Here is a 17687-nt window from a genome sequence, read left to right on the forward strand (position 1 = left end):
CCACCACAACCACTACCACCACCTCCACCACCACCACCTCTACCACCACTGCCACCACCACCACTGCCACCACCACCACTACCACCACCTCTACCGCCACCACCACCATCTCTACCACCACTGCCACCACCACCACTACCAACACCTCCACCGGCACCGCCACCACCACCACCACCACTACCACTTCCACTACTACTACCACCACTACACTATTACCACTACTACCATCACTACTACCACTACCACTTTCGTTGTTGTTGTTATTATTATTATTAACAAGAGCCCATGGAAGGTCTCTCTTCAACCAAGCACTGGGTTTAAACATCAGGAGTTAAATACTAATTTTGCCTTCTGTCCCTGATGACTTCTGTCATCTCCAGCAAAGACTTTAGAAAAGGTCCCCTTTACTTTCCTTAAGTGCAAAACAAATGGCTTCTCTTGCTTCTCTCCTGGGAGCCCTCCCTTTTGAAGGCTCCGTCATCTTTTCTTTCTACTTCCCTGCCAGGGATGTCCCTAATGCTCTCAGACAGGGGACAGATGGCCAAGTCCATTAAGGCTGCGTATCTTCCCAGACTCTGTCAGGAAGATAACTCGTGCCAGACCACGAGAGGGATGGGTAAGGTCCCCATACCACCGGCACCACAGCCTAAAGATGGATTTGTAGGAGAGCTGGGGAGGGGAGGGGAGTCGGATTCAATTTCCCCTTTCATATCCCTGGGCATTGATTTCAGTTCCCCGCCTGGAGTCCCTGTGACTTCCTGAAATAACCAGGGCTAGTAATTAAACCCTTGACTGATTCCAACTCCACCCTATCCCTAATTCTCTAGCTTTGCCTGCCTGCTTCCCTCTCTCTAACTTTCTCCCTCCCGACCTTCTCTGTGCTCTTCTACAGGTGATCTATGACATACAATATTGCATCATATTCACTTGGGCAGCACAGATTTCTTGTTTTGGGGCTTTTGTGTCCTCAGAACCCATTACAGCATCTTGCACAAAGAAAGTACTGAAAAATGCTCAATGGAGAGAGAGGCAATCATAACAGACAAAATATACCGAGGTGTCTTAACTGTTTTTGTGTCATGGACAACCCTTGGCAATCTAGTAAAGCCTGTGGTTCCCTTCTCAGAATTATGTCTTTAAATGTATAAAATAAAATGCATGGGATTACAATAAAAATCAATTATACTGAAATACAGTTATCAAAAAAAATAAGTTTCTAGATTAAGAAAAACAAACATTCCATATTACAAAGCCCTGAAATGGAAAATTTCTATTTTAAAAGTTTCTGCTTAAATAAAATAAATAAGGCCTAAAATAAGAAGAGAAAGTGTTGAGTGGGAAGGGGGATGATAAAATCTGATAGCCCAGATATAGAAGGAATTGACTCAAATGCATGAAACTGAGAAGTAAGGATAGGTAAGGGATCAGAGGATAGTAATAGTTTCCAAAATAAGAACTGTAAATGACCAAGCACTATGTGAAATCATGGTAGATTGAACCATTATCAACTCACTCCAATCTAGAAAGAAATGATGGAAAGTAGTGGAAAAGGAAATAGACTGGGAGTAGGGACATTTGAAAAATCCAGTCATAGGTTGTCATGAACTTGCTAAGTGACTGAACACACCCCTTCTCTCTTATGTTCTCTTTTCTTCTCTCTTCAGCTTTCCCTTCTGCAAATAATGAAGGAGCAAGACTAAATGATTTCTACGGTCCCACCCGTTACTGACATTTGATAATTCAATGAATGAGAAGAGAGACTAGACCAGGTCTCATAGAAAACAGCAGAAGTCAGTGAATCTCACAGGTTTAGACAACTCTGGGCCTGTGATGATGGTTCAGCAAGAATCCCTCTCCTCACTCCACCCATCTCTATGCATATGGGGAAGCCCAGATTTCCAAGGGAAAAAATTCTACAGAAACCTTGAAACTTGACTTGGCTCACAAAGGGCAGTAATGATCCAGGGGGAAAAGGGAAAGAGAAGATTTGATTAGTGTTTAGGTTGGCCCATTTACTCACCTGCCATAGGCTGAAGGGAAAACTACAATACAATGAGGAAGACAGAGTGAGGCAAAAAGACCCAAAAAAAACAAAGGCACTTCTCTCTATTCTCAATCTCCTACCCTATCCCCCTCAGCCCAGCCTGAGAGGGAGGGGTCTCCCTTATTCAGTCTGAAAACAGGCCCAGGGAGTATGACTAAGCAGAAGGAATGCTGTCTGGTTCCTGGGGCCAAAGTAGGGGGTTGAGCCTGCTGTACGAAGGATCTCGTTTTGTCTAAGAACCCCCAGGGCTGGACTGACCATCCTGGTCTTGCTCCCATGTCCTTCTGTGTGCCCAATTCTGCAACTTATAAGAAAAGAAGAAGACAGCCAGGGGCTATTCAGTGGGTGGGACCACTTGGAGCGGAGAACCAATGAGGGGTCTACCCACACTGATGGCCTATGAAACTCAAGCTCTTTAAGAACAAAGACTTTCATCCTTGTATTTCTACCCCTAGAAACTTGCATGGTGCCTAGCACATAATAGGAGTTTAACAAATGTTTAATGGACTAAATTGAATGTCCCTGTACAAGGAAGATTTGTCCCCCATCTAGTCATGGGCCCACCAGACACAGTTCCTTGGCTCCAGCTCCCCTGGCTAATTCACGGACCTCCACACTCATATTACAGAACAAGGGCTGGCAGATTTTTTTTGGAAAAAGAAAGAGAATCATCATAATCACATTTATATAGTGTTTTAGGGGTTTAGGAAAGCACCTTCCTCAAAGCCCACTCACTGGTCAAGCCTAGGTCTCCAGAGTTCTTTCCCTCTCAGACTTTAAAATGATGTCAGAGGTCATCTGATACAACCCCATACAGTCACCTCCTCTAAAACATCTCTGATGGGTGGTACTCTGCTTGCATACATCTAGTGATAAGTACCTCACTACCACACAAAGCAGCCCACTCCATTACAGATCAATACTTGTGCTTAAAAAGTTCTTCATTATATATGACCTGAAGTCTGTTTTGCTGCCTACAGAAGAATACAGGGGTAGCTAGGTGACACAATGAAATAGAGCACTGGCTCTGAAGTCAAGAGGACCTGAATTCAAATCCAGCCTCTGACACTTCACACTTGCTAGATGTATGACCTTGGGCAAGTCACTTAACCCCAATTGCCCTACCTTACCTCCTCTAAAAAAAGAAGAAGAAAAAGAATAATACTGGAGTAAAGGTAAAGCTACTGGAGTAAAGCTTTCAATGTAACAGGGGCACAAATTCTACATGTCCATCAGACAACACCCCAAGGAAGCCAAACTACTAAGGAGCGTGTCCATATATCAAATGTATGTAAGCTTATATATATATATATGTCCAAAGGTCAGTAGACTATCAGCTTCTGAAGGGCAGGAACTATTTCATTTTTCCCTTTATAACACTAGCACTTTGCCCATAAAAAATTCTTTATAGCACACTGAATAGAGTTCCTGGCCTGGAATCAGGAAGACCTGAGTTCAAATACAGCCTAGACTAGTTGTGTGACCCTGTTTGCCTCTGTTTCCTCCTCTATAAAATGAATTAGAGAAGGAAATGGCAAACCACTCCAGAATCTTTGCCAAGAAAACCCCAAATAGAGTCATGAAGAGTCAGACACAACTAAAAACAACTATACAACAAATAATATATGTATATGCATACTTACATGTATATATACACATATATATGTATGTGTGTGCATGAATAAAATTGTAGTAAACTGTAAAATATGTCTGTTCACTCAGTCAGATACCCAGCTGCCCTCTTAGGGACTCCCCCCATCCTTCTGCCCCCTGAGGGTATGACTCTCACAACCATCCTGGTCATGGGGCCAAAGTAAAGAAGCAATGAATCAGAGAGGAGGGAGCCAGCAGGTGTCTTGACTCCAACAGATCCCAAGGAACCAATAAATAAAATCCTGGTGGCACATTTCTTAATCTGCCCTTCTGCTAAGTGGGTAGCTCTCAGCCCGTGGAGAACAGGTGGCAGGGCAGGGCAGCCAGGAGGCTAGGAATGGCTATTTTTAATGAGTTCATGCCCAGGATGGCCGTAGGTTTGACATAATCTCCAATCAGCACCTCTCCCTCCCTGCCACCCGCTGCTGAGGGGCACCAGTGCGGAAGGGAAGAAGGGAAAGAGGGTAGGAAAAGAAGGCCGACTGCCACCTGGAAGCAAAACAATGGGAGCCAGGCCCAGGCTCTGCTCACTGTGAAGCCAAGGACCCCAGCCAGGGAGGAGCCTGTTGATAAAGGGCTGGTCCTTCAAAGCCAGCCAAGCAAGGGTATTTTCTTCTAGGCTGGGGAACAGGAGGAGGGTTTGGGGGGAAGAGGACCAAGAAGGAGATGAATCAGCATATTGCCTAACAGCTGCTGACCTCTCCATAGGATCCCCCGTTTCCCACATCCCCCCCGCCAAAGCTCACACTGGGCTGAAGGAGGGAAGGGGGCAGAGCCAAGTATGGTATATGGCTGGACTTATACTAATTCAAATCCTACAATCTATTTATGGGTGTCATGTGGTGTAATAGAAAGCATATGGATTTGGGAGTCAAATATTCTAAGATTCAAATCCTCACTATCCTAGGAACATTTATGAATCACCTGCTATGGACCAAGCATAGGACCTAGGGGCAGTTAGGTGGCACAGTGGAGAAAGCATCTGGCCTAGAGTCAGGAAGATCCAAGTTCAAATCCAAGCTCAGACACTTCCTAGCTGTGTGACCCTGGACAAGTTACTTACCCCTATTTGCCTCAGTTTCCTCATCTGCAAAATGAGCTGGAGGAGGAAATGGCAAACCACTCAAGTATCCTTGCCAAGAAAACCCCAAATGGGGTCATGAAGAGTCAGAAACAGCTAAAGAAACTGAACAACAATGTGGACCAGGCATTATGCTATTTGTGTGACCCTGGGCAAGTCACTCACTTCTCCTGTTCTTAGCTTCATAACTATAAGATTAGAGGCTTAGATTAGATCATCTCTAAGGAACTTAAAAGGGTTCTGGTGTTCTTAATCTAAACCTAAATCAGTGGTTTTACCTCTCTGGCAATGTGGTGAAGCCTATGGGCACCCCCTTTCAGAAAGTTTTTAAATCCATAAAAATCCATAGGAATACAAAGGAAACTAATTACACCGGATATCCCAAAAGTCTTAGTGCAGTTTTAAGTTATTAAAGCTCTCACGAGGAGAGAGCATAGAATGTGAAGCCTCAATTCTACTTATTCTAATTCTTAATTCTAAGCTATTAAAGCTCAAAGCTGCACTAAGACTTTGGGGACACACTCCTGAAAGGCAGACATCAAAATATTTCTAAAACACACATATTCACACACACACACACACACACACACACACACACACACACACACACACATATATGCTCACAGACCTCACCTCACATGAAGAACCCCTGTTCAAAATGCTATGTTACTCATTTTTCTAGGCATCGATAGCAAAGTCTTGGAGGAGAAGAGTCCAAGTCTTGTCCTGGGAAGCCCATGAATAATGGCACCTATGGGATTCGCTGGAGAAGAGCTTCCCATTGGGATGTGTAAGGTATTTGATGGGATCATGGAAACTAAGAGGTAAGAAATACTCAGAAAACTCCTAGTGCCATTCCCTCACGTCAGAGAGATTGATGAGGCGCAGAGAAAGGAGGTGGGCCTCCCAGGGACACCATGAACAGCGGCAGAAGATCTGGTACTGGAGCTGAGGGCGCGTCCCATGGGACATATTTCAGATTTTGGAATCTGCTCACACTCCCAGCCCCAGGTGCAGTTTCAACAGAGCACTGCCAAGAGTGGAGGAAAGGACTTCCAGCTCCTGTCAGGAGTCCCCGGCTCCAGCCTGGGTATTACCTGATTTTTCCTAAGGGTTCCGGGGTCACCCTCTGTCTAATTGTACAGATCATCCTCTGCTTAGGGGTGTACTCATCTCCTATTAGTGCTGATGGCAGCACTGAAGAATGGGGCAGGTGGTGGGAGAGATCCTATGATGACAGAAAGCTAAGCCCTCTACCCATTAAGAAACACTCTGCCAGATGTTTGCCAAATCCTGATTAGTGTATCGGCCCTGAAGTGAGCTACAAATCATCATTATTCCTTAGTAATTGCTGAGCAAAGAAATGAGCCTAGGAACCCACACCCTCACCCTCCACCCTGGAGCTATCCTCTCCCCATCCGTTCTTCTGCTCCTGAGACTTCTATGTTCATACCCACAGTAGGAGAGCAAGTGGGCAGTGAAAGTCACAGTGCAGTAGAAAGACGGTCAAAATAATTGGAACTCTGGCTCTCATACCTACTGCCTTGTGTGACCTTGGGCAAGTCATGTAATGTCTCAGGATCTCAGTTTCCTGATCTGTAAAATGAAAGGGTTGGGTTTGTTGGTCATTAAGGTTCCCTCTCAGTTCCATGAGACGGTAAACTCCTCGATGTCAGGGTCTAGGTTCAAGGAATCTGCTTGGGACAGATCCTGGCCAAACATCTCATGCAGGCAACAGCCTTGTAATTAATACCATCTAATGGAACCTGTGGTCAGTTGCAGTGTGTGATCATATATAACAGAGGTATGGAAGAGGGCTAGGTACTATGGTTAGAGCATGAGACTCACAAGACTGAACTCAGAGATTTGATCCCCAAAATGGGCCAATTAGCTCACCTCCATTTCTCAGATACAGTTTAAGTCCTGATCCTGGCCATGGACTAAATAACCCCATGCTCCAGTCATGGACTGACCCCTCATCTTGGCCACAGAATGATCCCTAACCTTGGCCATATACTGACCTCCAACCTCAACCACAAAATGAATTCTAACCCAAGTTACAGACTAGCCCCCGACCATAAAGGCATCAGTATATCTTGATCCAAAAAACCAAAAATGGACAAGGTAAGAACTAAGGTCAATTCAATAAGCCATTGCTAGAAATGCAGCCCAGTGGTAAACTGACATCATCTCTGAACACAGAAAAGACCATGATATATCTTCATCATCCATAGCATCACTATTTTCAATGCTGGATTCACCATTTATAAAGTTTTAATGCCCATAAACCCAACCAACAGCAACTACCTTCTTTTGGCTACTCACCTGGGGGCTGCCAGTCCCAAACCCAAGGGTGGGAGTTGTGGGGACAGACATTGAGTGAGGCCCCATGGGGGAGCTAATGACAGAGAAGGGGGGGCCCATTCCATTGATGGGGGAGCTGAGGGTGCTGATGGGTGAGTGCAGCTGGCTAGATGAGCCAAGTGATGAACCAAGGCCTGGGCCAATGGACGGATGCAGGGAGGGTGCAGTCATGGACCCTCTGCCAGTGGGAGAATTCAGGGATGTGGAATTGACCTGGGTGGAAAAATCTGCAAGACAAAAACAAGGAAAAAGCAGTGGTTACAAAAAAGAGACATTCATTTACAAGGCTTCCTCTGAAGTTTTCTAATAGAAAAGGGCCTCCATCTCCTCTGGCTCTCCTGTACTGTGACAAATGATCCCCACGCTGGTATTAGCAACTTACCAAAGTTTCCTGCAATTAAAGTCCCACCAGCACTGGACAGTTCACAGCACTGGACACTCTTGCCTTAACTATACCCTGATCAAGCACACCATGGCCTCTGAAACAAAATGATCATACCCCTGGAGTAGCCTGTTGTCTTTCTTTTCCATAGGCTTACACACTTTTTTGAGTTTTTAGACAAGCACCCTAGAAAAATAATATTCACCTCTGTTATCTGTCATCTGATGTACAAGAAGCCAGCCTGGGTTCCTCATGCAGACAGGCCAAAGTTAACATCTGGAAGCATCCAGTCTCTCTTAACTCTAAGATGTCAAAGGTCTTAAGAAGAAATCTGTTCATCCTCACCGCAGTGTCCCTCTCTCAGTGTCAAATATTCCTTTTTTCCTCCATTCCCCATGGAGGAAAATTTAAAGGTCAAGGAAGGTTCTAAGTCTCATTCCAGGTCACACAGAGAAATGCAGCTGGGAGCTAAGAACAGACAGTTCTGTTCTATTAAGGTCTAAGCAAAGGCTGCTTCATGGGTTTGGGGGGGGGGGGGAGGGTTACAGACAAGAAAACACAATATCATGATATTCATGATGTATGGGTGCATTTTAAAATCATGGCATGCCACACTTCACCAGAGAAAACCAACTGTGATAGGGAAGGGGGAAGAGGAGTACATATTAAACATAACATACAGGCCATGAGAGAATTTGTGGCCAGTGGAGAGAATGGGTGTTTCTAGATGTTGGATTGAAGTGGGACATATTTGATGTACAAGCGAGTCTGCATTCTGGGTGCAGAGAGTCCTGTTTTCAGATGTGGTATGCAGGGGCAAACAGTAAGCGTATGGGAGTCATGCTAAAGTGGCAAGAGGGGACTGCCGTGTTTGTGCAGGAGCAGAGGGGATGAAGGGTATACAGAGTACCGAAGGAGGCCCAGGTGTGGGAGTATTACCTCCCACTTGTTCAGTGCCTTTCATCTGGAGGATTTCAAAGCATTTAGCAAACACTAATTATGTTTCCCCACCCCTGTGACTTGAGCAGTAACCTCACCAGGAGGCAGGCATATTAGAGAGTAAACAAACTGCCCACATCCCGATTAGAAGTCTACCGTGAATGTGAGAAACATGATGGCAGACTAGATGTTTTCTGTTTTTCCCACAACTTCGCATATTCCTTTGGAAAGAGCGTCCGTAGGTAGGGTAGGATACCCTATGTGGCCAGAGGGAAGGGAAAGGGGATAGGGAGGGAGAGAGGGAGGTGTTGCTAAGTGGTCAGTTCCAGTTGGGTTCCTGGTGGGACAGCTCCTAGTCCTACTCACAGAAGTTGCTGTTTGTCCTGCATTATGAAAAAAGACCATGAAATCAGGGAGGCAGTGCCATGACATGCAAGATTTAAGTGAAGGAGAGCTATGCAAAGTCAACAGCCTCACTTTCTCCTACGGAGTCATCTGGGTCCAATGCAAGATATAGATCAGGATGACTGGAGATGGCCCAGGATGCAGTGGGAGACTCTAGTGGGGCCTAGGCTTCCTGCAAAAGATGTGGGGACCTGAGTTGCATCTTAAAGTAAAAGAGGGACTCTGAGGCAGAAGAGGTAAAGAAGTATTTGCAGGCATTAGGGGCAAGCCAGGACAAAGTAACAGAGAAAGGTATCTTGGGGTATATACGCTAGATTTTTTTTTTCCTCAAGGACCTTGCCTTAAGTCCAAATCATTCTGATTGGCCAACAATAGGTCCCAGTCCAAGTCCCATTTGGCTATTGTTTGGGCCCTGACTGGCTCAGAGTAAATGTAAATGGGAATTGTTTCTGTTTGGGCCAGAAATCCTGAGGGTCTTCCCCTCCCAGCATGATTTTTTTTTTTGCTCCTAATAGAGACCTTTCTCTGCCTCATTTCTTGCCTAGCCTTAATCAATGAATGGGCATAGGTTCAGTTAAACAAAGACCTGGGAAAGACCTTAGCTTAAAAAGGCCAAGGCCTCCCACTGCATCCAGGGCCATCTCCAGTTGTCCTGATACTAATCTGGCTCTGGAAGAAGCAGGGAGGCCAGTGACTCTGCACAGCCCTCCCTCACCTGAATCCAATTCACTTGCATGTCATGGCATCACCTTCCTGACGTCATGGTCCTCTTCAAGAATGAAGGACAAACAACAAGAACAACTTCTCCAACTTCTCCAGAACAAAAATTATGCACCAAAGATTAAGCAGCTTCAGCTGTCTCCATGGTCTAAGATGCACAGAAACTAAATCCTCCAAATCTATGAACTGATGCTTACTGACCTTGAGCTCATTCTTGCACCCCTCACCACCTCCTACACTATTTAGCAGTGAGGTTGCATTAGCAGATTCAAGGACTAGACATGGTTAACAACAAAACTATCCCCACACCTCATTCTCCTCTCCCTCTTCCCAGTGCCATGGAGACCCTGCTCCAAGCTGTGGAAATTAGGCCAACCCCTTGGCACCAGCAGGGCAAAACTCTGAACTGATTATGCCAGGGCAAACAACACCATGGCATTAGCTGGTAGCTCTCTGAACAACCTGTGCCAAGTCAGAGACTAGAGGGGTCAGGACACCATGTTGTGTGTCTGTGGGGAATTGGGGCGGGGGGAAGGCCAGGGATCCCTGTGCAGCACTCCACTAAGGCTGAGGGAAAAAGCATAGCATCCACCTGTGGTCAGTTTTGACCCACAAAAGTCAATTGGGACAAAAACTTAGGCTGGTGAACCATCTCAGTGTGCAAGAAGACTGAAATAGTGAGAGATCCAGAACCCAAAGAAACTAGCACTAGAAGGGACAATAAAAAAGTAAATACGGGGAAATGGGCGGGGGGGAGGGGGGAATGATTGAAATTGCCAAAGATCCCAGAAAGAAGAAAACTCAAAGACTTTGAACATAAGCAGATAATCAACAAATCAATTTGAGTAATAAACCTATAACCTCTAAATACCTTAGTATTCAAATTGATCAAAGAAACATCTGAGCTACAAAAAAACATAGCAACACAACAGTGACAGCCGACTTCAGAACAATTGCAAAATATTCACAACCACAAAAAAGAATGCTCCAAAACATAATAATAGGAGAAATACAAAGCAAAACAAACCTGTTTCACCTCATACCTTGCAAATTGACAAAGAGGACAAAAAATGGCGATTATCAGCGTTGGGGAAATTGTGGAATAAGAGGCACACTACTCATTGTGGATGGAGCTGTGAAATAATACAATAATTTTAGAAAGCAATTTGAAAATATGCAATAAAGTGACTAAAATGCCCATACCCTTTGAACTGAAGATTCCATTACTTGGCTTAAAGAAAGCAATTAATAAGAGGAAAGTTCCCATAAACACCAAAATATTTACGGGAGCATTTTTGGTTATAACGAGAATTGGAAACAAAGTAGATGCATCAGCTGGAGGATACTTAAACAAACTGTGATACATGAATGTAATGGAATATTACTGAGTTATAAGAAAGGATGTATATGATGAATACAGAGAAGCATGAAAAGAGCTATATGAACTGATACAGTATAAAGTAAGCAGAGCCAAAAAAAAAAAAAAAACAATACACACAACAATTACAACAATTTAAGTGGAAAAACAACCACATGCCCCCCAAAAAGTAAATGAAACAAAATTATAAAGATCAATCAAGACTCAGTTGAAGAGAATACCCCCCGACTCACCCCTTTGTGGATATAGGAGGTCCACAGTTATTACATATTGCATAGATTTTTCAGACTTTTTCAATGTATTTATCAGTAGTGCTGATTTTTTTTTTCTTTAAAAAAAATGCTATTTGTTATCTGGAATGGCTCGCTTGGAGCGGAAAGGGAGGATACCAGGCATAACTATAATGATATGAGACAAAATATCAATCAAAAACATGCTTTAAAAAGAAATCTATCATGAAAGTGAACATATAAAAATACAAGGTCCCTAAAAATGTTAGTTATCTACATGAAGAGAGGATATTTACATTATACAACTCTTATTATCCAGAGGCTGATGGCTAGGTTTATGTAGCATTCAGTCCTCTTCTTTTCCCTTAATTCCTCATGCACCCCATCTTCAGGTCATTTTCTCATTAACTCCAGTCTCTCCACTGCTAAGTAAGTAGGGCTCAGCAGGACAGGGATGAGGAAGGAAAGAGGCAAATAAATGGGTTTGACACTTCACTATGCACTGTGACAATTTCTGAGGGGCTCAAAATTGACTCCAATCTTGGCTAAAACAAGGTCATCTGATTATCACCTGTGTTCCCATGTTCTCTCTACATCCCCTCACTCCTACTTTTTATCCCAAACCATCACCACAAACTAGTGAGAGTAGTCATTATGAGCAAAAGACTCATACGAGTATGTGAGTATGCCACATTCTAAAAAATTTGAAACTTTGAATTCTCATATGAATTCTCATAAGTAGTTTTAAAAAAAAGGAAACTAGCCCATGAAAGTTGAATTTCACGAAAACTTTGAATTTATGTGACTTTATGGTTCATGTGATATAGGTGAAGGTACCTGCTAAGAAAGCACAAAATTCTAACCCAGTTCTATTATTCATTATTAATTGTATGAAAAAGGTGGCCAACCAAGTTCTAGAAGCTGGGAGTGTGGAGACAGGAAATCTCCAAGAACAGAAGAAATCCTTACATTAAGGAGGCAGGGATGGAATTACAAAATTATTTTTTTTTACATTACAATTACAAAAGGCTAAAAGAAGAAAGAAATAGGCATGTGTTATAAAGTACTATAACCGCCAACAGTACACAGCTGGTCCAATACAATGCTCAATATGTCGTATGTATGGCTACCATCTTGCTGCAACCTTAACCTCTCCCTCACCGATTTTTCCAATGTACTTAAGGGGCTTTTCTCCATAGGGTTGTAGTCTGATTTTACAATTAAAAGCAATAGAAAATCACGGATTCTTCCTATAAATTAGCTTTATATACATTGTTATCAGAAGACCCAAACAGGGTAAAAGAAAGGAGCACTTTGTGTGTGTGTAGGTATGTATATGTATGTGATATGATATGTGTATATACCACATGTTTGTACATATATGCACACACATATATGTTCCGTAGGCAAGGAAAGCGGCACGTGTGTATATGTGTGCATTCATGTATAAGCTATATTGAAGAAGACTTGAGGGCATGGCTAGGTATCTGTACTCTGATGATGGGCAGCTCGGTGGCACCATGGATAGAGTGCTGGGCCTAGAGTCAGGAAGACTCCTCTTCCTGAGTTCAAATCTGGCCTCAGACACTTACTAGCTGTGTGACCCTGGGCAAATCACTTAACCCTGTTTGCCTCAGTTTCCTCATCTGTAAAATAAACTGGAGAGGAAAATGACAAACTATTCCAATTATCTCTGCCAAGAAAACCCCAAATAAGGTCACAAAGAATCAAAAACAACAACTCTGGGGACCCACCCAGTGAAATTTCTATTCCTAGTTAAGATCACTCAACTTGGAGTTAGGAACATGAATATGACAGGACCCTATTTTTCTTCCCATTCCCTGAGTAAGTCATTCAACCTCTGAGTCTCAATTTCCTCTTCAGTAAAATGAGAGTCTAGAAGACAATCTATGATCCTTGCAGTTCTTCCACTCTGTGATTCTAGGCCTGCTTAGCCATGGGTCAGTATCCAGGATCTTAACACAAAAGCATCAGTGAAAAGAAGAGGATGTCCTGAGTTTAGTGAATGGGTCCATTCCCCGCCACCATCCGCATTCTTGGTCTCTTCCATTGTGCCACTGGGAACGGAACTGGGACTATACTCACACCTCTGGGAGTTGGCTGAGAACAGCTCTCCAAAGGGAAGAAGTCCCTCCTCTCTTCTCCTCCCCCATTCTCCACCTCCTCTTCCTCTTCCCATAGGGAACTTAGAGGAGCCAGGGGGAATGGAGGGCGGGGGAGATTCAGGGAGAGATATATAAATAGGTTCCAAACAGTGAAGAGAGGATGGAGAATCATTCCTGCCATTGCTTCCAGATCCTATCCCCATTACCTTCAAGGCAGCTTCTAAGGGCCCTTTAAACAGCTGCTGCAATATACATTCAAGAGGGCTTTCAGCTGCAAGCTCCAGGTCAGCCTGACCAAGAATCTTGCGAGGGTGTTATTTTCTGTAGGGGCTGAGGGAGGAAGAAATGCATAGAGGAAGGAGGTTTTTTAAGTAATAAAATGCCAACTAGTAAATCTGTACCTCAGCAGGGGGGAAAATTGAATCACTCCTTTCTGCACTTTATTTTCAGGATTGAAGAGGTCCTGATTGGGCACAGAGCAGAAAACAGAACTAAGACTCCCTTCTGGGTTTGTCTGTTTGGTTCCTCATCAGCCCCCTCCCCAGTCAGCAGGAAGGAGAGGAGAAGGTGGGGTAAGCGCCCAGCACATCAGCCAGTCCAGAAGGAAGAAGCTAACCCTGCTCCCCATAACGCTAGCATCCCAAGGTGGGGAAGGTGGGCTAGGGTTTGAGATGGAGCCCACTTCCTAATGCCAGTCTTCCTCGTCTCCAACCAATGCCTGTCTTGGCTACACCCAGTCTGCTTCTGAGAAATGTGACAAGACAGAAAACTTAGAAAAATGAACAGACTAGCAACAAAAAAACAACTTGGGGGAAAAACCTGGGGGAGGAAGGAGCTAGAGGAAGATATTAAAAGAAGGGAGAGACAGTGGGGAGCAGGGGGACAGAGAAAATAGGATAGAAGAGAAAGAGGAAGACAGGACTGTCACAAGATCACAGAATTTTCTTGGCATAGTGGAAAGCACTGGGTCTTAAGTCAGAAGACCTTGGTTTGAATCACTTAAATTCCCTGGGCCTCAGTTTCCTCTTTTGTAAAATGAGAGAACTAGATGAGATGGTCTCTGAGATCCCTTTTAGTTCTAGAGCTAGGATTCTAAATTGTGCACCTTAGACCATCTTCTAGTCTCTTCACTGTACAGATGCAGATCTGAGGCTCAGAAGTAGGGGAGTGATTTGTCCGATTTAATGGCAGAGGCTGAATTAGACCCTGGTCCTGCATTCTTTCTACTACTACATGCAATCCTAAACCCAGTCAGGTCACAGTCACAACTTTATCTCCCAACTTCCAAAAGACCCCTAAAAAAGGTACGTCTGTGAGAAAAGCCCATGCCCCCCTCCCTCTCCAGAATAAGCAGATACAACCATTGGATGAATGGTCAAGGGGTATTCTTCCTAGGGCATGCCAAGCCACAGTGCAGGGTGGGCAAGGAATTAAGTTACAACTGTACCCCAAATCCCTGGGCCCTGTGTGTCCCTCCCACCCACTCCCTCTCCCGGGAAGTTGTGACTCTGGAGGAGAGGAGTCAGGACAGCTCCATCACACAGTCAGACATACATTAGGTAGAAAGGAGAGGGGAAGAGCACTCCTCAATTGTGGGAACTAGAGAGCCCCAAAAACTCCTCAGAGAAGATCACCATGGCTACCCTCACAGGATCTTCCCCAAGCTCTGGTACCTCCAGCTCAGGCCCTGGCATCCCCATCCCCCAACACCCCCCCCCTTCCCACACCCCTGGCCCCACCGCCCACTAGGCTCATCCTGTTTACACACAACTTCCATAACAGACACGTTCTGTAGTGCTGCAAGGCGACAGTCTGGCAGCTTATTCTAGAGCAAGTCTGGAGAGAGGTACTTTCTGGCCAGGAAAGGAACTGGGGTGGGGAAGAGGAAGGAAGTCCTCCAATTAAAAGGAAAAACCTCAGTGTGTTTCCTCCACGTGCATGCTGGCTGTGGTTTTTTAAGGAGGTTTATCAGTTCCCACCTCTCTGGTAGTTATGCAGTGATAAGGGGCTATTCTAATAAATATATATGTGTGCATGTATGTATGTATGTATATATATTATGTGCATACATACTCACATACATATGCGTATATATAGTATGTACATATGCAGGTAAATATATATATACATGCACACGTATATATTTCTAATCTATGTACATGTACTTATCATAATAGTATTTTGAACTCTCAAAGACTCTTTGATTAGCCAATCCCCAAATGCCTCACTTAAGAAAAACTTAGTTCCTTGCTTCTGATCTAGGGTCTGCTGTGAGCCCCAAGTACTGGGGGGTGGGAGATACAGCCAGATCATAGCACTTTTCATTTCTTGGATGTAAGAGTAGCACAGCCAGATCTTGCATTGCTTAAGGTGTCCAATTCCTCCAAGCTGTAGCTGTGTCCCTTGGCCATGTCCTCATCCCTCACAATTTAGAGCTAGAAGAAACCCCAAGCTGTCATCTACAACCCGTACCTGAAAAGAATACAGAGTATTCCAAATGTTATAGTGCAGTTTTAAGGCATTAAAGCTTCTGAACACACTAAAACTTTTGGGACACCCTGCACCTTTAGCAAGCGGTCACCCAGTGTTTGCCTGAAATCTTTCAGTGAAAGAGGAAGAATCCACAGGGAACCTGAGACAGAGCATTCCACTTTTGGACAGCCCTAATTCTTAGTTTTTCATGAAACTAAACCTGAATTTGTCTTTTGGGACCAAATAGAATAAATCTAATTCTTTTACATGACGGCCCTTCAAAAATGTGAAGACTATTATGTTCTCCCTGAGTCATCTTCTCTTCAAACTAAATGCCCCAGTTCCTACAACCAATAGCCATACAACATGGCCTTAAAACCTTTCACTAAGGTGGCTGCCTCCCTCTGAATACCCTCCAATCTTCTATCAATATCATTAAAACTGTGGTGCCCAGAACTAAGCACGATGTTGCAGAAGGAGCTTGATTAGGACAGAATACAAAAGGACTAACCGCTCCTTCTTATTTCTGAAAGCTAAGCCTCTCTTTATCATAACCCCAAGTCTCCTGCCATAGTCCACTGCAGAATCCTACCAAGATTTCATGACATTAAAACCCTCATCATTTTTTTTCAAATAAACTGCTAGCTAACCATGCCTTCTCTACCCCCGTGATTGATTTTTTGAACCCATGTGTAAGACTTTTACATTTATCCATACAGTATCATTAATAGATTCAACCCAGTTCTCTAGCATGTAATATCTTTTGAGATGCTAACTCTGTTATCCAGGGTAGTAGCTATCCTTACACAGTTTTATGGCTTCTTTGAGGTCCAGGCCTGAAGTAACATCTGCCCATATAGCAGAGATCCTGAAGGTAAACAGGCTAACCTCACGCTGGGGGTAATTATGTAAGTCTTCACAAATTATCTCAAGAACATCAGGCAAGGTCCTCTAAGTCTTTCTTCCAATTATCTGACCTGGCACCAGAAATTCTTACCATTAAAGACCATCATTCCTTCGGGTCTTGAAAAAATTTCAAGTCTAAGAATCCTCTATTAAAGTGCAGACAACACTAGCAATGTAGAGCTGATATCTGAATGTGCCAACAGTGACACAACAGAGAGTTTCCTAAGTCGTTTTACCCTAGTCCTTCCACAGATCTCTGCTATCTCTGAGAAATCAGAGCTACACCAATTGGTGGCAGACAGGCCAAGAACAGACATGGACTTCCCCAATGTCCTATTCTCCTTGCTCAGCCCCCATTGAAAGGCTGTGTGGTTTCCTTCAAGTCTCACCACACCCTGTATTAACCCTTTGAGCCCTATGACAGGAAATGAGGGGGCAGTTTTATTGAACTGGGTCTAAAGCTGATAAGGGGGAGTCCCCACCAACTCTCTTCCATACCATTCTGTCCTCCCCTCCCCCTTATCTCAAGGGGAAGGTGGTGGTGGTGATGGGGAAGATGAGAGGGCAGGAAATGCCAGGTCTGAGCTCATCTGCCCATCTTGGTTGGGAAGGCGGGGGGAGGAGGATGCCCCTCCTGTGCCTTCATTACATGACATGGTGAGGCTACCACATCTGCCAGGGTGATAATCACTGAACCACTTGGTTTGTACAGGTCCCATCATACCTTGGTTTCTTGGATCAACTGCCTTAGACCCAAAGTGAGCTTAGCCCAGTCAGGAGCAATTCGCAATCAATCACCAGAAGAGCTAAGTATAAACATACAAAGGGCTTGCTCTTGTATTCACTCCCCAGTCTCTTTCTACTTCTATGGGTCACCATTACCCTTCTGTATACCATTTTCCATACTAGTCTTACCTGTCCTATGATAGAAATATTCCATTGCAAGACTGTCTCAATCCACAGAATCTTCAAATCAAAGATGTTCAG

General features: G+C 44.1%; 1 protein-coding gene across 1 annotated transcript in view; it reads right to left on the minus strand.

The window, feature by feature from the left end:
• Positions 1-17687, minus strand: part of RXRA (retinoid X receptor alpha) — a 175841-nt gene that overhangs the window by 72118 nt on the left and 86036 nt on the right. The window contains exon 2 of the mRNA XM_069069227.1: positions 7104-7369. Coding sequence (XP_068925328.1) covers positions 7104-7369 — 266 coding nt within the window. The remainder of the gene's footprint in view (positions 1-7103; positions 7370-17687) is intronic.

The sequence above is a fragment of the Petaurus breviceps genome, unplaced genomic scaffold (genome assembly GCF_028583685.1).
Source record: "Petaurus breviceps papuanus isolate PSGF00001 unplaced genomic scaffold, PetGlider_PUasm1.0 90779, whole genome shotgun sequence".
NCBI classification, from domain to species: Eukaryota; Metazoa; Chordata; class Mammalia; order Diprotodontia; family Petauridae; genus Petaurus; species Petaurus breviceps.